Source organism: Podarcis bocagei (genome assembly GCF_964188305.1).
Source record: "Podarcis bocagei genome assembly, chromosome: 3".
Lineage (NCBI taxonomy): Eukaryota > Metazoa > Chordata > Lepidosauria > Squamata > Lacertidae > Podarcis > Podarcis bocagei.
This window is the reverse complement of record NC_138127.1, coordinates 91169450-91193549: the sequence shown is the minus strand read 5'-3', so window position 1 is coordinate 91193549 and position 24100 is coordinate 91169450. Positions and strand designations below refer to the sequence as shown.

The 24100-nt window shown below is 45.3% G+C and overlaps 1 protein-coding gene across 2 annotated transcripts in view; it reads right to left on the bottom strand.

Annotated features, from left to right (window-relative positions):
• Window positions 1-16166: 16166 nt before the first annotated feature.
• TTC7A (tetratricopeptide repeat domain 7A) overlaps window positions 16167-24100 on the bottom strand; it is a 192311-nt gene continuing 184377 nt past the window's right edge. Inside the window, exons 20-22 of one of the 2 annotated variants that reach the window (XM_081188508.1) lie at window positions 22112-23490; window positions 21354-21562; window positions 16167-20761 (exon numbers count right to left, since the gene is read on the bottom strand). In XM_081188508.1, coding sequence (XP_081044634.1) covers window positions 23269-23490 — 222 coding nt within the window. In that variant the 3' untranslated portion in view covers window positions 16167-20761; window positions 21354-21562; window positions 22112-23268. Of the gene's footprint in view, window positions 20762-21353; window positions 23491-24100 lie in introns of both variants that reach the window. The other variant, XM_081188507.1, reaches the window with a different exon arrangement.

Below are 24100 nucleotides of genomic sequence, written 5' to 3'. Positions count from 1 at the left end.
GACCAACTGCTTTATGCGGCGAAGGTGGGAAAATGTCGCCTTGGCTGTTGCTGTAACTTGCGCCTCCGTGGAAAGGGAGGCGTCAAGGATTACACCCAAACTCTTAACGGAAGGCAAGGGCACTAATTGGGCCCCGCAAGAGAAGGGAGTTGGTCCCTCATCCCCATGCCATCCTGACCCAGCCATAGGACCTCTGTCTTCGAAGGATTTAGTTTCAATCAGCTCCCACGAAACCATCCAGCCACAGCTTCCAAGCATCTGGTCAGTGTGTTCGGGGCTGAGTCGGTGTGGCCATATGGAACAACACAGGGAAGCTAGTGAAGAAGCTAGGCACAGAGGAAACCTAACTCCCAAATAAGGCTGGCACACACCTGGAAGGTGAATATATATATTAAAGGTGGGATGTGCTGAACTTCGGAGCCACCCAGAGTGGCTGGGGAAACTCAGTCAGATGGGCGGGGTAATAATAATAATAATTAATAATAATAATAATAATAATAATAATAATAATAATAATAATAATCAGGTGCGTAGCAAAGGCTTTCTTATTCCAGCGGGCATTTTCAGATGCTGTTGGGGTCCCTCTTCACTTTTATTATGAATTTTTATTGTTTTATTCTGTGTGTGTGTTTTAATGTACACTGCTCAAAAATGCCAAACAGTCGAGCAGCATAAATGGCGCTTCCTTTTCCTAGAATCCAGCAACATTTCAGGAAAGATTTTTGCGGTCCTCTGAGGGAAGAAGACAGGCTGCCGCTGGCTCACTGGAGTGTCGACTTATGCCAAGTCAGGTTGCTCATGCAGAACTGCTGAGTCCCAAATTGTTCTCTGATGGCTCTGCTGAGCTCCTGTCAGGCCGACTGGCGCTTCAGAGAATGGCAGGCTCCAAAGATGTGGCCGGAGCAAAATGAAAGAACCGAAGTGACATTTCCCTATACGGAAGTGAAATGTGTGCGCATGTGTGTTTATATGTGTGTATTTACAAATGTAGCCAGGCTGTTCCACACACACATACAAGATCTCTGCTCTGAGGTAAAGGTGGAATGTTCTAGAAAACAGAACTGTCCAAGTTGGTGGCCGTCCCGAGGAACACAGAAATCTGCCATCCCTCTAGCTCAGTAGTGTCTGCATTAAATCACCAACATTTCAGGCAGGGGATATTCCCTGCCATCTCTTGAGATGCCAGAGGATTGAACCTGGTACATCCTCTAGGCCAGCCTTTCTCAATCTATGGGTCCCCAGATGTTGAACTACAACTCCCATCACCCCTAGCTAGCAAGGCCAGAGCTCAGGGATGATGGGAGTTGTAGTCCAACAACATCTGGGGACCCACAGGCTGAGAACCGCTGCTGTAGTCCATGGGTAGGCAAACTAAGGCCTGGGGGCCGGATCCGGCCCAATTGCCTTCTCAATCCGGCCTGCGGACAGTCCGGGAATCAGCGTGTTTTTACATGAGTAGAATGTGTCCTTTTGTTTAAAATGCATCTCTGGGTTATTTGTGGGGCCTGCCTGGTGTTTTTACATGAGTAGAATGTGTGCTTTTGTTTAAAATGCATATCCAGGTTATTTGTGGGGCATAAGAATTCATTCATTCCCCCCCCCCAAAAAAAATACAGCCCGGCCCCTCGCAAGGTCTGAGGGACACCCCCCCTGCTGAAAAAGTTTGCTGACCCCTGAAGTATAATAAATAATCAATAAACACACAAGACGTAACCGGCTGTACGTTTGAAAAAATAATATATACTATTTATATATATTATTTTTTCAAACGTACAGCCAGTTACGTCTTGTGTGTTTACTGCATATGTTTCATGTAACCAGAGGTTTGTTGTTGTTTTGGCCCCTGCTGTGTAGGCAAAGAAGTCTCTCTCTCGCTGAGCTGCAGCCTTTTCCTACCGTAGATGTACTACACAATACTTGTGGTGAGTACTACGGCTGTCATCTTTTTGTTCTGGGTGTCAGAGAGTGGGCTGTTTAAGAAGATGTAATAATACAAAAGAAAATGAGGAGGGCATAATACTGGGGGCACAGTTAGCTTTTTATAAAATGCATTTTCCTCTCTCTCTGCTTATCTTTTTATTCCTTGCCTATTAACACTTCAGCAGCACATTAGCATTTGTCTGTATGAACTCCTTTAATATTTCTATTTGTTTTTTTATGTGCTTTTCATAGAATCGTAGAGTTGGAAGGCCCCCCTAGGGTCATCTAGTCCAACCCCCTGAAATGCAGGAATCTTTTGCCCAATGTGGTGCATGAACCCATAACTCTGGGATTTAAGAGTCTGACTGAGCAACTCCAGCTTATATACTGATGGTTTGTGTTGTATTTTAATGATTTTATTTACTATTTTTATGTTGTGGATTCCTTGGTTTAAAAGAAAATTTAAGTAGTTTATGAATATTTTAAGCAAATTAGCAATTTTTAAAGTGTTATTTTTAACACAAACCTAAATATCATTTAAATGATTATTATTTATTACATTTGTATAGCACCCTTCATCTATAGATCTCAGGGCAGCTCACAACATAAAAATGCAATATAAAAAAGACAAAATACATGATAAAACTAAAGAACTAAACAAACCCAATGATCCCTCCTCCCACATAAAATAAATACAACAGTACTATTTGACCTGTGTGTGTTAATACAGATTTTTTTTTAGTAACTAAATATTTCTTCATTTCTTTTTAATTTTTTCCTTTTTGTCAAACCCCTGTTGAAAAAGCACAGCAAAGTTCAGCTCCCACATTTGCAGTTTGACCAGTTCGGTGGGAGGAAGCGCTCCCATTTCCAGATTCTCCTAGGGGAGGGCAATGGGGAAGATTTGATAGTGTAGAGAACAAGATGCAGAGGGGTCCCATCCTCCCCATTTGATTTCATTTGCTATCAAGGCTTTCCATGAACTACAAATGCTCAGCACTTTGCATGTTGCAAGAAAAAGCAAATTTGCTGGCAGGCTCAAGTGCCTAGGAAGAGGTGCATATTGAGCAGATGTGAGCCAAAGGTTTGTAGTAGCAACCGGAACAAATCTATTTATTGCGCGAGTGTAGGTTGCCAGGCACAGCCCTGCTGGATGATAAGGCTAATGAGAAATAAAGTGGGGTTTTTATTTTACTTTCTTTCACAATGCTGTGCAAACAATTGCACAGATGGAATGGCATTTGAGGAGAGAGCGAGAGAGCCGGAGCTTTTGTCTTAAAGCATGTCAGGATTCTTCCCTTGTGTACATAGCAAGTGTGTCAATATTTGCAACCCAAGGCATGGTGTACGCGGTATTTGTTGCATTCGTTCCAGACCAGCCGTCACTCGCCTGAAACTTCACACCCTGACCTGTACTCTGCAAATGTCTTTCGCAACACTTGCTGCTCTGCATTGCCTGGACAAGAGTAGATGCCCCCAAAGGCATCCCTGAGTCGAGAAAGGTCAAGCTACCTCATACCCAACACTTCCTATTGCTGGCACGAATATTTTCACCCACTTTGCTTGCAAGCTGCAGATCTACCCCATTGCCACCTGCCATCATTTGGAAAGTGACAACAATTACAGTCATACCTCGGATTACAGCCGCTTCAGGTTGCATTTTTTTGGGTTACGGATGCCAAAACCCAGAAGTACCGGAACGGGTTACTGCCGGGTTTCGGCATTGGCGCATGCGCAGAAGTGCTAAATCAAGCTTTGCGCATGCGCAGAAGCACTGAATCGCAACCTGCGCATGCGCAGACGCGCAGACATGGGTTGCAAACGCCGTGGGTTGCGAACGTACATCCCGCACGGATCACGTTCGCAACCCAAGCGTCCACTGTAATGGCTTTCTATATACATATATACATACATATACCACTATTCATATGAAAATATTGGAGCACTTTACAACAATGGTATATGAAAACATACCCCCCCCCAAATATTAAAAGTTAACGCCAGAAATCAGCTAACTATTGTGGAAAGGTACATTCTTAATTGCCTGCATAAGCTTAACGGAATGGGAAAGTTTTCTGGAGACATTTAAAAGTAGGAACAGAAGGCGCCTGCTGAATCTCAGTTGGCAGATGACACTCTTGACCCGATGCCTTTGTCCGAAGCCCCTTGAGATACATCACCTAGAGATTTTATTTTATTATAAGTACCTCTACTATTGCTACTACGACTATCCAGGTGAAAAAAAGCTTGCACTTGAAAGCATGGATGTGTGGCTGATGTAATGGTGATAGAATCACAGAACTGTAGAGGTGGAAGTGACCACAAGGGTCACCTAGCCCAACCCCCACAACGCAGGAATGGGGTGCAAAAATGAAAAGGGGGGCCTTTTGGCAGGTTGCTGGGGGTCAGAGATTCGGCTGTGCAATCAAAGCAGGCGCTATGCCAATGAACTACCATATGCAGTGATGCTTCATCACTTTCATGATTACACTATGATTAACGTACACAGCATAAAACAGGCCTTAAAGTGGCCTCGTTTTCTAACGCTTGGGCTGCAAAAGCCTAGTCTAGGCTACTGAGGTGATGTTAGTCCCTGAGAATGAGAGAAGTGAAGTAGTTAAGGGGCGCTCTCCCTTTTTATTTTATTTTTTAACTCAATCTGCTAGTGGGAGTGTGTAAACTTTGATAATAGTGCAACAGGACTTTGAAAGTGCACACATCCTCTTTCACTGTTTAATGCAAAAGGCCTTTGGGGGGAAATGCACTTGCTTAGGTGAGTGAATTGCAACAAAACGATCAAAAGCGACTGGCAAGGCCACTGGAATACCAGCATAGCAGTTCCCTGAAGGCCTGTTTCCTCTCTCTGATTCCTGAGCTGGGAAGAGCAAACATCAAGAGCCAACACAACCATTTACATGGAATAATATGTTTTTCTCCATCTGTGCCACAAACAACATATATTGCATGAAATTGCTGCTTCAACATCATAGGGTGAAGGATTATGCGTATATCAATGCACATTTTTGCCCAACGTGGGGCTTGAACCCACAACCCTGAGATTAAGAGTCTCATGCTCTGCTGACTAAGCTATCCTCATTAGTTTGGCTTGGCTAGGGTTGATGGGAGTTGAAGTCTGATAACATCTGGAGGTCCAGAGGTTTCTCCACCCGTGTTCTAAGTCATTAGTTGATTTCCCTTATAATGAGCTCAAGATGGGAAAGGACTGTGGTCTCTGTTAAGGTTTTTTAAAGGTTTTTGGATAAGTTGACTATGACTGTTATTTATTGTCTTTGCGAGATCCAGCAATGCTATTTCGTGTGTATGTACAGCATGTGTAAACATGCCCGAGCAATGACAGAGGTCTCTTGGGAACCAGCTGGCTAAAAAAAGAGAGAGGAAAAAGTTGCACATTCTTCACAAAACTTGGGCAGGGCTGGGAGTGGAGAATAGCACACATGGACTTTCAGGGATGCTTTGATATAAGAACAGGGGGCAGTTAGATCAGGACTGGCAAAACTTTTACAGATGGAGGATCACAGTGATAATCTTTGGGGTGCAGGAGCATGTCTGTGGTGTATGGGGCCAGAGGCAAAAGAATGAGTGGTATGATTCTTACTTCCGTATACTAGGCGACATGCCAGGAAGGAAAAAGTCTGAGGTTTCTACACATATTGCCTCCCCCATTCAGGAAAGTAAGAGGCATTATGGAGAGACCCACACTACATATTTAAAGCATGTGGTTTGCCATAAGGAATCCCAAGTTTCTTAAAGGTGCTGGGATTTGTAGCTGTGTGAGGGATAAACTACAGTGCCCAGAATTATTTGGGGTGGGGGAGCAATGTGCTCTAACTGATCTGTAAGCATGCAGTGTGGATGGCAGGTCAAGGATACATTCCAACTATGCAAAGGGTTTGGAGTGTGGTCAGTAATGGATCTGTGACCTGGGTGGAGGCAGTGAACTTGGGTAGATTCCCTAGGGCTGGATAGAGAGATCTGGAGGGCTGCATTTGGCTCAGTTGTACTCAAACTTCTGAGTACCACAAGAAGGGAGTGATTCTGAAAGAAGGGGGGGGGGAGGAGCTGTTTTTCACAAAGGCAGAAGTTTGAAGAAATATGGAGTGGAGAACACTGAGAGGAAAATGGTGGGCTTTTTTAAACAACAGTGGCTTGACAAAAGCAGGGATGGAGAGTAATGGGGAGAGTCCCAAGGGCCAGGCACAGAGTTTTGGAGGGCTGTACTTGGCCCCGTGACCTGCAACTCCCCAACTCTGCTTTTAGGTAAGGAGTGGGTAGCTTTTTTCCAACTCAGCCACCAACCACTTCCCCACTCCATCCCTTTTCCTCTGTCCCCTGCCAAGGCCTCAATGTGTAGCAACCACAACACCCAGCCAAATTCTGGTCTTCCCTTTCTCTCCTTCCCTCCCTCTCCTATCCCTCTGGGATGATTCTGGAAGGTCCATGAAGCACCTTTCAGCACAGCATCCAACTGGCTCCTTGCCTTGCCTTCAAGATGGTCCTTGGACATGTCTTGTTTAGTTTTGAAACTGTCCTTCACACTATCCTGGATTCTTCCCCTAGCCAGAAATGCAATTTTCTGTCTATCACAGCTCTCAGCTTTGGAAATTACGCAGGGTCTGCCTCAGCCAGCAATGCCGCAAATTAAGTTACTGTCTTGCCCATCATAATGCATTAACATAATGCCTCCCTATCTGTCTCGGATCCTGAGTCCTTTTATCCCTCATTATCAATAGCTGGCAGATGCATTGCGAAGAATGTCTAACAGGTTATGTAAGGACAGTGAAGGAAGCTCTCTGCAGGCCATCAACTTTAATTGCTTTGAAAATCTGTATGTGTATAGATCCACCTGTGCCTTTAATTCTGTCAGTCAATCATAACAACAGCATGCTCATCACTCAAGACTGGCATGCTTGGAACTCAAGCCATCGTCTTCTAGCAACAGATTTGACCAAAGGGTTATCGTGAATTACATCCTAGCCAAAAAACAACATCAAAACAAATGCACAGAGGTCCCAACACCCTATCCTTAGAGGAGTCTGGATTAGGGGTTGCCCTTAGTACACACCTGACACCTTAGAGCTGGGATGGGGGGGGGCAGACAATCTACATTGTCACTTTCGTGGGGTTCTTAGTGCCCTCTAGTTCTCTGGATCTACCCACTGGGAATTTCCCCCCTCTTCTGCTTTGTGTGTGTTTAAGTGTGTGACTAGGGATGAACGCATCAGTTAGTTTTGGTATGTCTGCTTCTCATTTTATCTAGTTCTAATTTCTGTTCTTTACATTTCTACAACAGTTTGATGTATATAACTAGATATCTATATCTATATCTATATCTATATCTATATCTATATCTATATCTATATCTATATCTATATCTATATCTATATCTATATCTATATCTATATCTATATCTATATCTATATCTATACAGTGGTGCCCCGCAAGACAAATGCCTCGCAAGACAAAAACTCGCTAGACGAAAGGGTTTTGCGGTTTTTGAGCTGCTTCGCAAGACGAATTTCCCTATGGGCTTGCTTCGCAAGACGAAAACGTCTTGCAAGTTTGTTTCCTTTTTCTTAATACTGTTAATACAGTTGCGACTTGACTTTGAGGAGCAACTCATAGAACGCGGTGTGGTAGCCTTTTTTGAGGTTTTTGAAGACTTTGGTGATTTTTGAAGCTTTTCCAAAACTTTTCCGACACCGTGCTTCGCAAGACGAAAAATTCGCTAGACGAAAAAAGTCGCGGAACGAATTAATTTCGTCTTGCGAGGCACCACTGTATCTATATCTATATCTATATCTATATCTATATCTATATCTATATCTATATCTATATCTATATCTATATCTATATCTATATCTATATCTATATCTATATCTATATCTAATGTTATAGGAAACTTTAGTGTGAATTTATTCTATTACAGTGTACCTCAGATTAAGTACTTAATTTGTTCCAGAGGTCCGTTCTTAACCTGAAACTGTTCTTAACCTGAAGCACCACTTTAGCTAATGGGGCCTCCCGCTGCTGCCGTGCCGCCGGAGCACAATTTCTGTTCTCATCCTGAAGCAAAGTTCTTAACCTGAGGTACTATTTCTGGGTTAGCGGAGTCTGTAACCTGAAGCGTATGTAACCTGAAGCGTATGTAACCCGAGGTACCACTGTACGCACATTTTGTATGCAACATTGCCTAACATACCCATTACCACGAAGCATTTTTGTTTATTATTTTCCCCAAATATGTTTATTTTTGTACGCATGACTTGGCCGGAGGAGCTGAATGACAAACTCTGAGAAAGTGCAAGCTTTGAAGGAGAGCTGCATTTCAGTATGCGCGTTGTTTTGGGAAGTGTGAGCTGTACATTATTTTGGGAACTGTCAACAAGGAAAATGAACCAATTGGCTCCCTGCCCTCACCTTATGTGTGAGACAAAGAAGGACTGGCGTGGTGCCCATTGTGCAAAAAGAGCTATACATTCATCTTGCAAACTGCACCCATTTGGGACTTTGGTTGGGCCCATTTTGGTTTCTGGCTCCATCCATCAGCTGCAACCCTGGATGACTTTTAACAGAATCATAGAATTGTAGAGTTGGAAAGGACCCTGAGGATCACCTAGTCCAGGGGTCAGCAAACTTTTTCAGCTGGGGGCCGGTCCACTGTCCCTCAGAACTTGTGGGGGGCAGGACTATATTTCTTGGGGGGGGGGGAATGAATGAATTCCTATACCCCACAAATAACCCAGAGATGCTTTTTAAATAAAAGGACACATTCTACTCATGTAAAAATACGCTTATTCCTGGACCGTCCACGGGCCAGATTGAGAAGGTGACTGGGCCAGATCCTGCCCTGGGCCTTACTTTGCCTACCCATGAGTCCTAGTCCAATGCCCTGCAATGCAGGAATATGCAGCTGTCCTATATGGGGATCGAACCTGCAACTTTGGCGTTATCAGCACCACACTCTAACAAACTGAGCTATCCAATGACCCTTTGTAGGGAAAAAGTTCCTGAGCCCCCATTTTAGTAGGCCACATTTCCTGTGTTTGCAGCAGTCTCCATTCATTTCAATCCACCGCAGTTGAAATGAATGGGAGTTCCCCAAATGAGCTGGAATTCTGTGCATGCCTGGGACGCCTCTGTGTATCTACACCCACAATATGCAGGCACCAGTTCCTCCCTCCTGCTAATAGTGTCGAGTTGCAGGCTCATCTTAGAGGATCAGAGATACGCCCCTTCCTGCGTATCACTTCTTCAATGCTCTGCTGTTTTGTTTTCCACCAAGCATGAAGGGTTGGCTTCTCTCCTCCTTCATTCTTAATGTTCTGAAATAACAGTCAATCTGGAAATTTTCTCTCTCTCTCTCTCCCCCCCCCCCGCCCCTTGTGGATATTATGACAAGACTTGCTGTAGCAAACAGCTCTATTTCTGGAGCGTCAAAACACTCAGGTGATAAGAAACAATGCTAAAAGATGATGTGCTGTGTGTTAACAATGATACATGATGCCTAGTAAGAATAGAGGGGGGAAATGTATCTTGCAGTATACACAAAGTTGAGTAAGACACCATTATACGCATTGGGGAAAGTAAAGTAGGAAATGCAAGAGAAGTAATTCAGGAAGTAGGTCATTGGCAACTCAGTACCCAGGTATCTTCAGGGCCACTATTGGACCACGAAAAGGATGCATTCCTTAACCTCTGAAGAGGCTCGTGTAGCACAGGGCTGATGTAATTTTCTCTCACCTGCCAATTGAAAAGAGTACAGGTGGCACTGTGGGTTAAACCACAGAGCCTAGGACTTGCCGATCAGAAGGTCGGCGGTTCGAATCCCTGCAACAGGGTGAGCTCCCGTTGCTCAATCCCTGCTCCTGCCAACCTAGCAGTTCGAAAGTACGTCAAAGTCAAGTAGATAAATAGGTACCGCTCCAGTGGGAAGGTAAACGGCATTTCCGTGCACTGCTCTGGTTCGCCAGAAGTGGCTTAGTCATGCTGGCCACATGACCCGGAAGCTGTATGCCGGCTCCCTCGGCCAATAAAGCGAGATGAGCATCGCAACCCCAGAGTCGGTCACGACTGGACCTAATGGTCAGGGGTCCTTTACCTTTGCCTTTTACAAACTCTTTTGACTCTGTAAGCAGGGCTGGCCCACCCATGAAAAAAGGTGTGGCAGTTGCCTCAGGTGGCAGGATCTACTGGGGCAGCAGATCCTGATGTAGATCATTAGTGCCTCCTTGTTCCTGACGTAGATATTCAGTCACCCCTTCTCCCCTGATGGGAGTGCCAAAATGTCTTGGGCCAGCCCTGGCTGTAGAATAGGATAAACTTCATTCCTTCTGCTTTTAGGTGATCTTCAGTTTCCTAGGAAAGACATCAGCCAGGTACAAAGGCTCAGGAACTGGATTTATTTGTTGTGTGGAACACTGAAAGAGTTATGGAAGCCAGAACAGCAACTGTCCACACTGTAACATTTTGTTGCAGATTGCTTGATATTAAATTATTATATAAGGTACAATTTATGCCCAGAGGGCTGTTACTACTAGACAATCCCATTAGAACAGCTTCAGCACATTCTGATTCCTAGGTCCCACTAGGAGGCAAATGACTCTCCTATAACATTAGCCTTTTGCACAGTTTTTGCATTTATGTTATTACACTGATGAATATATAGACGGTGAAAGATTTGGACATTGATTTTGAATCAATATGTAGAACGGAGCCAGCGTGAAATATGTAAAGAAAAAGAACCCTTGCAGTGTCCTGTGGCTATTGCGATGGGCACTTATTTTACTTTATTATTTAGCAAGATTTATATACCGCCTAACAACCACCACAACAAAAATCTAAGTTATTCACATGCATGTTTCCTGTTCAGCTCTGAATCTCAAAGGGTGGCCTTGAGAGAGCACTAACTCTTGTTACCGCTTGTTCCTCAAAAGCAGCTGCACAGATTCTCGACTCTCTAGGCAATCAGCCCTTACCCTTCAGCAGTTGGAATGACATCGCATCAGCTTATCAGCGGCATGAGGTGGGGGCAGGGGGCTCACAGGTGACAGCACCTTATAAATCCTATTGGGTGAAAGGGAATCTTAGTCATCCTTCATGCCCTGGCTCAATGGCCTTATTCCTGCCATTGTGGGGGGCCTTGACAGCTCAATGGGAGGAATGACTTTCCATGAACTCGGCAACCCCAAGCAGACCTTTCTATTAAAGGCGGCGCTGAATGTGGAAAAGGCGATTTCCGCAATATATACCTCTAATTAATTTTCCTATCCCTCCAGCACCCATTACACTGCAAGCTGCCTAGAATAACAGCTGCCACCCGTGCCATGTAACTGAGAAGGGCCTGTGACACTATTGTATCTGGTTTCTTATCACTTACCGAGCGGATCCGAGTATCCACTGCACAGGCGTATCCATCAAATATGGATGAGGAGGGTAGAATGACTGTTTACACACTGAAAATCTATTTCGGTTACACTGAAAACACACACGAGGCGAGGGGGCTGGTCCAGGCAGGTGGCGGATGCAGAAGAATGGAAAGGGCTTTTTTTCATTGTCTTGCTGAGGTGATGCAAGAGTTTGGTTGCTGTTCACGGCAGCAGCTGGCTTTTCGTCCCCACCCGGGGTGAACCTCGGGGCCACCGGTGAGACCCCAATGTTTCTGACCCCAATGATGTATCTAGGGCCAGCCCACTGGTTTTACACACAATGTGTCAGGGTGGGCATCGGTTACAGGTCAGGGATAATTCACAAGGTGTCGGTGGACTCACGGAGGCCTAGTGAGCACAGCGACTCTTCCCAGCAGGTCTTGCCCCAACGAGGCAGTTGTGAGAAGTGAAGGCCGTGTGATTTTAGGCAAAACAACAGCCAGAGTCATGACATGTGTGCAAGTTGGAAGCTGGGAGACACAGAGAAGTTTAAGGGGATGTTTAATGCTGTGAGCTTCTCCATCCTATGTTCAGGTTGTGTATATGTACCGAAGCTAATAATAATAATAATAATAATAATAATAATAATAATAATAATAATAATAATAATAATAATAATTTATTTATACCCCGCCCTTCCCGGTTCAGAAAACCGGGCTCAGGGTGGCTAACAACAAATTTAAAACACTTAATTGATGCAACAAAAACCAGCTTAAAATACAGTATAAAACGTGAATAACAATAAATTCAGAATTCAAAAATCAATTTAGGGGGGAAATTCATTCAATAAACATTAGATGATTACCAGGGCTAGCTGGCTAAATTAGTCCTATTTGGGCCAGCGAGGAGACCAGGGGAGAATTAGCTGTGGGATCCCAGAGCGGGTAATCTTCATAAAAAGGGGAAGGGGAGGGAAGGAAGGAAGGGGAATAAAAGATCAGGCTAAGTTCAGATTGAAAGCCAGGCGGAATAGCTCTGTCTTACAGGCCCTGTGGAAGGAAGTTAAATCCTGCAGGGCCCTGGTCTCATGGGACAGAGCATTCCACCAGGTCGGAGCCATCACTGAGAAGGCCCTGGTGGAGGATAATCTGACTTCCTTAGGGCCCAGGACCTCTAAACTATGATTATTCATGGACCTTAAGGTCCTCTGTGGGGCATACCAGGAGAGGCGGTCCCATAAATATGAGGGCCCTAAGCCACAAAGGGGTCAAAACCAGCACCTTAAAGGTCAAAACCAGCACCTTAAACCTGATCCGATACTCCACCGGGAGCCAGTATGAAAGTATTGTTTTGTGTTATTACGATCAGTGCTGTTTTTCTAGAAAAGGAGGTCTGGAACTTACCATGAACACCTCCCTTGTTCTCTTAGAATGGCAATGGTACGCACCTGAGAGGTGTCAGAACTGAGATCTGGCTGGGGGAAAACCCTGCGTTGGCCTCCAGTTATATGGGAATGAGGTCTGACAGAATAGGAGGGCGAGTGATATTTGCTACTGACCAGTGCCAATTTTCACTGAGGTCAATCAATGGTTTTGGCAAATGAATGTCAGTTCAAGAATTGTGTGCAGTTACCTAGAAGGTGCAACAGATCCAGTTGTTACATTATTTACAAAAAACACGTTTGAAAAGTCAGGAACAATCCAAACTTCTTATTTCCCGTCAAAATCTGCTTTCAATCTTCTTTGCCCGCAAGTGTATTTCTGCTTTGAAGTAATCAGTAGATATTATTTCACTACATACACCAGATAAGAGAATTAATACATGATTTGCTGATTCTTTTTGAATACTAATAATGCAATTAGCAAGAGGGAATACCTTCCATCAATGAGATCATCCATATGCATTTTGATAAATATGAAAGAGAGAGATATTTTGATCTGGTATGTTTGTGTAACAGACTTCTCTCCTATGATAGCCACTTTTGTTTTCTTCCTTGTTGCCACCCACAAAAGAAATGTTTATGTTAGTTTACACCAGGGGTCAGCAAACTTTTTCAGCTCTTGTGGGGGGCTGGACTATATTTTGAAAGAAAATAATGAACGGATTCCTATGCCCCACAAATAACCCAGAGATGCATTTTAAATAAAAGGACACATTCTACTCATGTAAAAACCTGCTGATTTCTGGACCCTCCACGGGCCGGATTTAGAAGCCGATTGGGACAGATCCAGCCCCCGGGCCTTAGTTTACCTACCCATGGTTTATGCGATCATTTTTGCCTCCATTATCTGCTTTGTCAGTTCAGTACTTAATTGAAAAGCTAAATAAACAATTTTAAGATATAAAAAAGGACGAAAGAAAAGGAAGCAGCTGTTTAGAAGCTGCTCATGGGGTATAGTCCTGGATCAACACGAGTCACATCCAGGCTGTGTAAACATTTTTGCTCATGGCTGGAGGTTACAGGAAGTTAAGGTTTCTCAGGAGCAATTCAAAAGGGTTTGAACTGCTGAAATGTACAGTAAAAGAAGAGCAGCAGCAACCCTGCAAAATATATCTCCCCAATCCATCGGGGAATGCAAAAGGCATGATCTGAGTTCAAAGTCCTAGTCCAACCACTGAAAAACACTCCAAGGGTGTGAAGCAGGGCAGGTGAGACTTGTGACCTGGGCTGTGGTGTGAGGAGAGTCCTGAGGGCCAGATGGAGAATTCGAGGGCTGCCTTTGGCCCCCATGGCTCAGGTTCTCCACTCTGCTCTAAAAGGTGAATCATGCCTTGTGGTAAAGTTGTGGTGTTCTTTTCTCCTTTTGAAAAAAAAACTCCATCTCTTTTTCTTGGAGGTTATCCTTGGAGCAAGTTATTATCCTTTCACACGGATAATGAATTCCTAGCGGTCTGGTTTGAGCAGGTTTCTGCTCTGGAAACCGAAGCTTGTAATCTAAGGCAGTGTTTATGTTGTCAGCCCAGGACAAGGGGATTTGCAGCCTTGGATCCTCTTCGGAGGCAACATTCATTTGCTAATTACCTCAGCCAGACAATGACTTGTAGGCTGATCAGCCAGCTACCTCTGACCCACAATGGCCAGACTGCCCTTAACCCCTTGAACTCACATTTCCCCTGAAATAAATACACGTCATTGTGAAGGCAGCTGCAGTTTCACCTCTCATATGACGACGGAGTGCAGGCAGGGATGGGAACAGGACAAATTTCTAAGCACCTGTTTCCAAGCGCTTCTAATGATGGCAGCACTCGTACTCCTCAAAGCGGCAAACTGCTCTTGCGCAGGGTTTCCATAGCATTCTGAAACGGAAAGGTTGTTTCAGCTGGTTGTTGTATTACATTATCATTTTATTTTGCTGTATATCTCTTTGCAAACTGCTTTGAGAAGAAAAAAGAGGTTTGTTTGAACCGCAGGGAAAAGTCGCAGGCCGTTCTGTTCAAATGTGAACACGTCTCCTTAAAGGTAAATGTAAAGGGATAGTTAAGTCCAGTCGCGTACGACTCTGGGGTTGCGGCGCTCGCTTTATTGGCCGAGGGAGCCGGCGTACAGCTTCCGGGTCATGTGGCCAGCATGACTAAACCGCTTCTGGTGAACCAGAGCAGCACACGGAAACACTGTCTACCTTCCCACTGGAGCGGTACCTATTTATCTACTTGCTTTTGAACTGCTAGGTGGGCAGGAGCTGGGACCGAGCAACAGGAGCTCACCCCGTTGTGGGGATTCAAACCGCCAACCTTCTGATCTGCAAGCCCTAGGCTCTGTGGGTTATACCACAGCGCTACCCGTGTCCTATAGCCACCTGTGTCTCCTTAGCACCCTGTAATTCTTTTGTCCTTTTGTCTGAGGCAGATCTTTCAAAACACACACCTTTGCTGGAAATGAGGGCTTGGGGTCTTAAAAAACAACACACCCTTCCTTTCTGGCACTGGAGGAGACACAGAAATCCTTGGCTTTTTCACGTCCTGGAGGGGCAGACAAGGCTGCTACCCACCCTAGCTTTTAAAACAACATTGATCCACCGCCTCAGGTGATGACGGAGCAGTAAACTTTGGCCTTGTGGGTCTTGTCTACATAAAGAAGGTCTGCAGAATGTGTTTGAATTCAGGAGGTTCCACGTTCAATCCCCAGCATCTCCAGGTAGGCCTGAACTATACTCACCTGAAACCCCAGAAAACTGCTGCTCATCAGTGTTTAGCATTGAGCTGGAATGACTGGTGGTCTGAGTTGCACCAAGCAGCTTCCTATGATCTCCCACAATGCCTCTGTTTCAGTAATGGTGCACCCAGTGGCTTTGGGGTGGGGTGGGGTGGCGCAGATGGCAGTCCCCACCAGCTGAAAATCCATCTCTTCTTTTGTGGGCCTTGGAACCAGGTAGCCATTTTTGGCTCAGGGCTAGTTCTCACCATCTCTAACCTGGATTAGGATAATCCCTTTGGACTAACACAGATTAGGATAATCCCTGAGGGAGAGTTTGTACAATCACTCCCTGTGAATTGTAGTCTGCTTTAGCTCTGCTTAGGTCATGTAGTTTATTTCTATTTAGCACATCCTGTCAAACTCTCACCACTTTCCCATCAGGTCAGGGCCAGGGGGAATTAGATGATGTGACTTGAATTGGCAAATTGGGCTGATCCAATTTCAGCATTGAGTCATGGACACTGTGAGACAGCACCTGTCTCAAACCACCTTGAAGATTCACGATTCAATTGCTGGACATGTGTTAAATTGTCTTTTGCAACCAGGAGTTCACTGGAGGCTTTTCTCAGGATTGGATTCCCGAAAGCTTGTGATATTTGCAGCAAGCATGAATTGCAAAGAACGACAAGCAGCAGGAAATGACTGCACACACAACACAACACATCTTTCTCCATGGAATTTGTTTATTCATCTAGTGAGAGTCATTTGAAACTCAATGCTATCACATTTCATACGAAAAGGCATATCAAATCTCAGCAGCATCACAAACTAGTTTGCAAATAAAACCAGATATTATGTGCGGCTTTCTTGAGGATGCTACATTTTAGAATGGTGGCTGGCTGCAAGAGGGGGAAATGGTAGTTTTGTTTGGAATATTCTGAAGCCGTTGGGGAAACTGGATGAACTTTAGTCCCCCATATGGCTGGTGAACATCAGTCAAAGGCTCCTAAACTAAACCCCGTTCCGGAAAAAGATGTAACCCAACAAAAGTGAGTCTCAAATAAAACCTACATAGTGTACATCAACAGGATTTGTGTTTGTCATGAATAGTAGTAGTTTCATTGCTTTCAATGGGATTTAAATGCAACTAGATTTTGCTTGATCGTGCCTTTTAGGTATAGTATTTTTCCTGTAGAAGGACAATGAGCAAATCTAATAAATAGCAACAGTCACTGGAATATAATAGGAGAAATATTTGGTTTGCTCCGTTGTATGTGAGACTCTTAGAGACTCTCGGATACAAAGGTGACATTTGAGATTTCTGCAGCACTGAATGCAGGGTTATGCAAGTTTGCCGAAGTCCTGGTCCATAAAGCATTATTCCAAGGTTGCTTGCCACTCCCCAACTCCAGGAATGATACTACATGAGCACGTGGCATAATTTATGAGCGTGCTGCCTGGCGAAGGCAAGGGCTTCCCTCCACATTGCCACCCCACTGAAATGCCAATTTTCGCCTCCAGAATATGGGGTGCAAAAATGAAAAGGGGGGCCTTTTGGCAGGTTGCTGGGGGTCAGAGATTCGGCTGTGCAATCAAAGCAGGCGCTATGCCAATGAACTACCATATGCAGTGATGCTTCATCACTTTCATGATTACACTATGATTAACGTACACAGCATAAAACAGGCCTTAAAGTGGCCTCGTTTTCTAACGCTTGGGCTGCAAAAGCCTAGTCTAGGCTACTGAGGTGATGTTAGTCCCTGAGAATGAGAGAAGTGAAGTAGTTAAGGGGCGCTCTCCCTTTTTATTTTATTTTTTAACTCAATCTGCTAGTGGGAGTGTGTAAACTTTGATAATAGTGCAACAGGACTTTGAAAGTGCACACATCCTCTTTCACTGTTTAATGCAAAAGGCCTTTGGGGGGAAATGCACTTGCTTAGGTGAGTGAATTGCAACAAAACGATCAAAAGCGACTGGCAAGGCCACTGGAATACCAGCATAGCAGTTCCCTGAAGGCCTGTTTCCTCTCTCTGATTCCTGAGCTGGGAAGAGCAAACATCAAGAGCCAACACAACCATTTACATGGAATAATATGTTTTTCTCCATCTGTGCCACAAACAACATATATTGCATGAAATTGCTGCTTCAACATCATAGGGTGAAGGATTATGCGTATATCAATGCACATTTTTGGTGACAAAAGGTTATGCTCATCGGTTGCAAGGAGTCAGTAACACTTGTTTCTTGTTTGCACAGAGGTGCCTCGAGATTTGGTCCAGTACTTCCTAGAGCACAATATCGCAGTAGTCAGTTTTTCTAGATCAGGGCTGGGGAACCTGCCGTTCTTTAGACTGGGGGTAGCTAACCTTTTGGCCAGAGGAACACATTTCCCCTCGGCTAATCTCCTGGGGGACGCATGCCAATGATGAGTGTGGCAAAAGTGAGTGTCACCCCACGGTCTTGCATGCATGCGCTCTCTCTTGTGCGCATGCTCACGCACAAGAGGTACACAGCTCCCCTCCTTGGGTGATCCATGCAAATCAGCTGAGGCACCTGGCGATTGATCTGATGCCCAGGGAGGGGCAGTCGCGACCGCCAATGCCATCTGGGCACTGGTCTGGGTGGAAAGGCTTAAGCCCTTCTGCTGCCCCCATCACTGTGTCTACATTAAAAAATATATTTTAGCTTCCACCAAATTCTATTGGGTGTTGGAGAGGGTGGGGAGAAAAAAAAAAAACTTGCTTGGGGTAATGCATCTGGCCTTTCCAGGCCCAGTGTTAGCTATCCTTGCTCTAGATCATGGTTTCCCAAAAACCTGGGTCTCCCGCTGTTTTTGGACTACAATTCCCATCTTCCCTGAACAGTGGTCCTGCTAGCTAGGGATGATGGGACTTGTAGTCCAAAAACAGCTGGAGACCCCAGTTTGGGAAACCCTGCTTTAGATGCTGCTGGACTACATGGGTTATTGTAACACCCTGCAGTGGGTTCACAGAATGTTGTGGGAGATTTTTCGTTTTGCCCTCAATGTGTCGCACCAGCTCCCCATTGCTGACAAACATCCCTCCCTGACAGCAGCTGAACATCTATGTTACTCCTCAGCGATGCTCACTTGACTTTAGTAGCCCAGCTACTGCATGTACATGAAGTGTTCTTAGGACGCCACTCAACATTGTAAGAAATGCGCCGCTGCTTTCCAAAACAGCACCCTCATGTCTCTTGTCCCTCTTTGTGCCCTGCCATGTCTACTAGGGCCCTGCGGGATTTGTCATCTTTCCGCAGGGCCTGCAAGGCAGAGCTGTTCCACCAGGCCTTTGGCCAAGGCACGGCCTGACCCCCTCCTTCTGTACTCCTCATAGAACTCTGACCCAATGGTTGCCATTAATTTGACTCTGAATTGATTTTAGAATGAATTGATTTTAGAATGTATTTCAATTACGGTAATTGATTGTGATTTTATGTAAACTGTGATATTTTTACTGTTGTTAGCCACTCTGAGCCCGGCTTCGGCTGGGGAGGGCGGGATATAAAATAACAACTACAACAACAACAACAACAACAACAATAATAATAAGGTAAAGGACCATTAGGTCCAGTCGTGGCCGACCCTGGGGTTGCGGCGCTCATCTCGCTTTATTGGCCAAGGGAGCCGGCGTACAGCTTCCGGGTCATGTGGCCAGCATGACTAAGCCACTTCTGGTGAACCAGACCAGCGCACGGAAACGCCGTTTACCTTCCCGCCAGAGCGGTACCTATTTATCTACTTGCACTTTGACGTGCTTTCGAGCTGCTAGGTTGGCAGGAGCAGGGACCGAGCAAAGGGAGCTCACCCTGTTGCGGGGATTCAAACTGCCGACCTTCTGATCGGCAAGTCCTAGGCTCTGTGGTTTAACCCACAGCGCCACCCGCATCCCTATCATCATCATCATCATCATCATCATCATCATCATCATCATCATTACTGGACTGGGTGAAAGGCCCTGCTGAGGTTTTAGAGCTCTGCCAAATGGAGCTGCCTCCAGCCTAGTTGCAACAGTGCTCTTTCTGGCCAATGTCGCCTTTTCTGCCTGCTGCATCTTCTCCCTCTGCTAGGCCGTGGTGCAATAATTTAAGGCAGGGACTCTCATCAGCACCAACTGGCATGGACAATGCTCTTGGATGACAACATCTAGAGCAGGTATAGGCAACCTTCAGCCCTCCAGATGTTTTTGGACTACAACTCCCATCACCCCTGACCACTGGTCCTGTTAGCTAGGGATCATGGGAGTTGTAGGCCAAAACATCTGGAGGGCTGAAGGTTGCCTATACCTGATCTAGAGGATCACAGGTTCCCCATCCCTGATTTAAGGCAACAATGCAGATATAGAACCCTAGGCAGAAACTTCCATGAGTAAACATATTTAACACTTTATACGCTCATTAAAACCACCACCACCACCTAGGGGTATGATGCAGTATGTTTTGACAGTTTTGATTTCAATGAAGGGACTTAGCCCCATGATTAAGTCTCCCAGTGAAGCCAACAGATTACCAAAGTGCTTAATTATGGCTGTCTAATGCCACATAAAGAGATGGATGGATAACAGTCCTATGATGTACAGCATCAAAGTAAAACACAGACATATATATTCTACCTACCTATCCTAAAAACATAAATGTTATCTAAAGTATAATCACTTAAAAACAAAGCTCGGTCAAATTATACGATCAGGTATTTTTCCTTGCAACGAATACCTAAAACAGAATCAAATATTAACAACAGGGAAAATGTGAACTGACGAAGGCCCTTTGTTTTGATATCCAAAATTCAGTCTTGCGGCTCAATGCCATTAGCACAGAGGCGCCTAATGTCTGTGTGCTTTGACAGCACAGTCCCTTGAGTAACCCTATTAGGGCCTATGGGCTTCTTTCAGAGTAAGCAGCCAAAGCAGACCCGTTTTATTTCTCTTCCTATGTGTGTATATCTTTGCGTAACCTCAATCTGGAGGCTTTGTTGAAAAGCTGGGGGAGTTCCGGGCGCCATATTTTAAGGAAGAGATGGACAAACCGGAACACTTCTAACCTAGGATGACAATTGGTTTTGGAAACTTAAGTTCTGTGAGCAACGATGGAAAGAGCCGGGTATGTTTAGAGAAAACAAGGTTAAAGGGAGACATGACAATAGCTGCCTCCAAATAATTAAAGGACTGCTACTGAAGGATGGAGCAGACTTAGCTCTGTTCCTCCGGAGGGAAGAACAAATGAATGGGAAAGTCAGCTGAATGGTGGAAGAACCTTTCCTTACAGTAATAGAACGAGATGCTGGACTAGGTGGGCCACTGGCCTAGAATCATAGAATAGAATCATAGAGTTGGAAGAGACCACAAGGGCCATCGAGTCCAACCCCCTGCCAAGCAAGAAACACCATCAGAGGACTCCTGACATATGGTTGTCAAGCCTCTGCTTAAAGACCTCCAAAGTAGGAGACTCCACCACACTCCTTGGCAGCAAATTCCACTGTCGAACAGCTCTTACTGTCAGGAAGTTCTTCCTAATGTTTAGGTGGAATCTTCTTTCTTGTAGTTTGGATCCATTGCTCCGTGTCCGCTTCTCTGGAGCAGCAGAAAACAACCTTTCTCCCTCCTCTATGTGACATCCTTTTATATATTTGAACATGGCTATCATATCACCCCTTAACCTCCTCTTCTCCAGGCTAAACATGCCCAGCTCCCTTAGCCGTTCCTCATAAGGCATCGTTTCCAGGCCTTTGACCATTTTGGTTGCCCTCCTCTGGACACGTTCCAGTTTGTCAGTGTCCTTCTTGAATTGTGGTGCCCAGAACTGGACACAGTACTCCAGGTGAGGTCTGACCAGAGCAGAATACAGTGACACTATTACTTCCCTTGATCTAGATGCTATACTCCTATTGATGAGGCCTGATCCAACAGGCTCGTCTTATGTTCTTACGAGCTGTTTGAGCATAGAACAGATTCTGCCTCAGGAGGTGATGGGCTCTCCTTCGCTGTCGGTGTTTAAGCAAAGGCTGGATGGCCATCCATCAGGGGTGTTGCAGTAGTTACAACCTCCTCCATTGAGCACAGGGAGGTTGGATTAAGCGGCCTTCCAACTCTTTGGTTCTGTGTACCTGCACAATGTGATAAATTCCTTCAGAAAATTGCACACATTCAGAACGGAACAAATCTTGGTTTTGAGGGGGGAGATGGGCACTTGGGTTATAGTGCCCCCTCCGTGTCCTACTTTTTAAAGCAGGCCTCTTCACAATCCATCAGACACCCTTGGAAAATAAAAGCCGTGCTTGGGCCTAATCCATTTGTTTAGATGGCATTGATATCTGGAAGAAAGGCAGCTGGTGCTGTGGAGCAGGGCCATATAGAATCCTAGAATTGTAGAGCTGGAAGGTTGTTTAGACCAATCCTCCTCAGTGCAGGAATATGGCTAGGTCATGTAAACTACAGTCTGACAAACATAAAGAGAAGAGGAAGCCCTTCCTTTCAGGGTGCTGTTGATGGGGAAAGGCTTCCCATTTTAGTGTATCAGGAAAATTGCTATTAAAGCGAGAGGAGCAAAGCCATGAACAAGGCCGCAGTCCTAAACATTACTGAAACTATCACCCCCTCTATTCCCAATGTTCAGAGGTGGGGGCCATTGTTTGTATCAGGAATGAGAAACCTACGGAGGCTTGGCTGATCTTGTCCCACCAGCGTGGTAGGGAGGGGTTCATTTCTCCCTCCGAGGCCATTTCCCCCACTAAACCACACCTATATGTCAATTGGTGACATTCCCAGGGTTCAATCCTGCTGGGTGCTGCTTCTCCATAATGTTCCCTCTGGGGGAAAACGCCAGTGAAGCAGACCCCTCCTCTCACCCTGCAGGTCAACTTTGACAGGCGGCGGGACTGCCCACTTGTCAGGCGAACGCCATTGTGACACCAGGTGATTGACAAGTGGGTGGCCCCGCCCAGCTGTCAAAGTTGGCTGGCGGGGTGGTAGGAGATAAAATATTTGGTCCACCAGGCCATCTCTGGCTTATGTAGTGAAAACACCAGCATCCATCCATGCACAAGGAGGAGGTATCAGTCAGGTTGGGAAAACTCCAGGATTTGCAGAAGTACTTTCCCCTTTTCTGAGTAAAGCAACCCAGAAGTCTTATGCCAAGAGTGAACTGGCAAGGTTCCCCCACCCACACAAACCCCGAGTCTTCATACTAGTTAGTTTTACAGCTCATGCAATTTTTCTTGCTTAGGGGTGGTGTAAAGATGACAGCATGATGCAGACTTGGGAAAGGCCTTGTATTGCTCATCAGCAATGTCACAGACACTATCCAATAGTTGCCAACAATATGCGCAGAACTGCATTATGTTAGGCTTGCAAAACCCACCAAGCTGATTCAGCCAAGGAAACTGTGACCTGCCAGGCGTGTGACATACACTCCCCACTCCCCAGTCTGCCATCAAATGTTCCATTTTTGCAATCTGAAGAAAGAACAGGAAAGTATACTAGCGCCCTCTGCACTGCCATGCATTCTGGATGGCCCGTGTTTTTGGGTGAAGGGAAGTTCAAGGCAGTACTGCAAATTGCAGCAGCCCCAGCAGCCAGAAAAATAATCGCATTTCCCCACCAACAATAATATATCTTGCAATCTGCATGTTGGGAAAATGCATTATCCCTGAAATAGAGCCACTTCCCTGGGTAAAGGTTTCTGAATTCTAGGTTAACAAAAGGAGCCACATATATATATATTTATTGCACTGTAAACAAATTGCTTATTTGATATGTGTGCTGTTGGAACTACCTCCACGGAACGCATGTGCATGGAAGAAATTCTACGCCATCACAGTTCCCTGGGGATGACCGTGAATGGCACGACGGGGCTGCTGGATTCGAGGTCCAGAGCCGTCAAGAAGCACTCCACAGCTGCTTCGTTTTTCCCCTGAGCATGAAGCACTTCTCCAAGGCTGTTCCAGGCTTTGTGGCTGGTGCTCTGTACCTGGACTGCGTCCTGCAGAACCTTCTGAGCCAAGTTTCTCCGCCCGAGCCTGTTCAGCACCAGCCCCTGCCAAGGAAAAGCAACCCGGTGTTAGCGCATAATAAAACCAAGCCGTTCAGTAGTGTGTCCGGCAAGGGAACCAGACAGGAAAATAGGAAGTTGCCTTCTGCAGAGTCATCTTGCTCATCCTTCAACAGCATCCTGCTCCAACCATCCAGATGTTTTGGACCATCACACACACACACACACACACACACACACACACACACACACACACACACGGACATGCTGTCTGGGGCTGTTGGGAGTTGCAGGATAAAACATTTGGAGAGCACTGGGTTGGGGAAGCCTGATGCAATCCATCATACCTTACATCCTGGTGGCAGGCCTGCTTATTCAAACACAGTGGTGGGGCAGGATGTGCCACTTTAAAAAAGTGGTGCCATTTTAAACTATACCCCATATTTTTATTATCTAGTCCTCCAGGGTGGGTACCTTTTCCAATTGCAGCTGGTAACAGCAGTATGGGATGTAGGTCAGCCATAATGTGTCGGCGTAATAAAGCACAAGAAACTGTAAATTTGTATAACTTTTTAGGTAAATGGCAAAAGGAGGACATATATGATACCTGTGCTCAGTTTATCATTTATTTAGAAACTCCCTGCTGTGTTTTTCT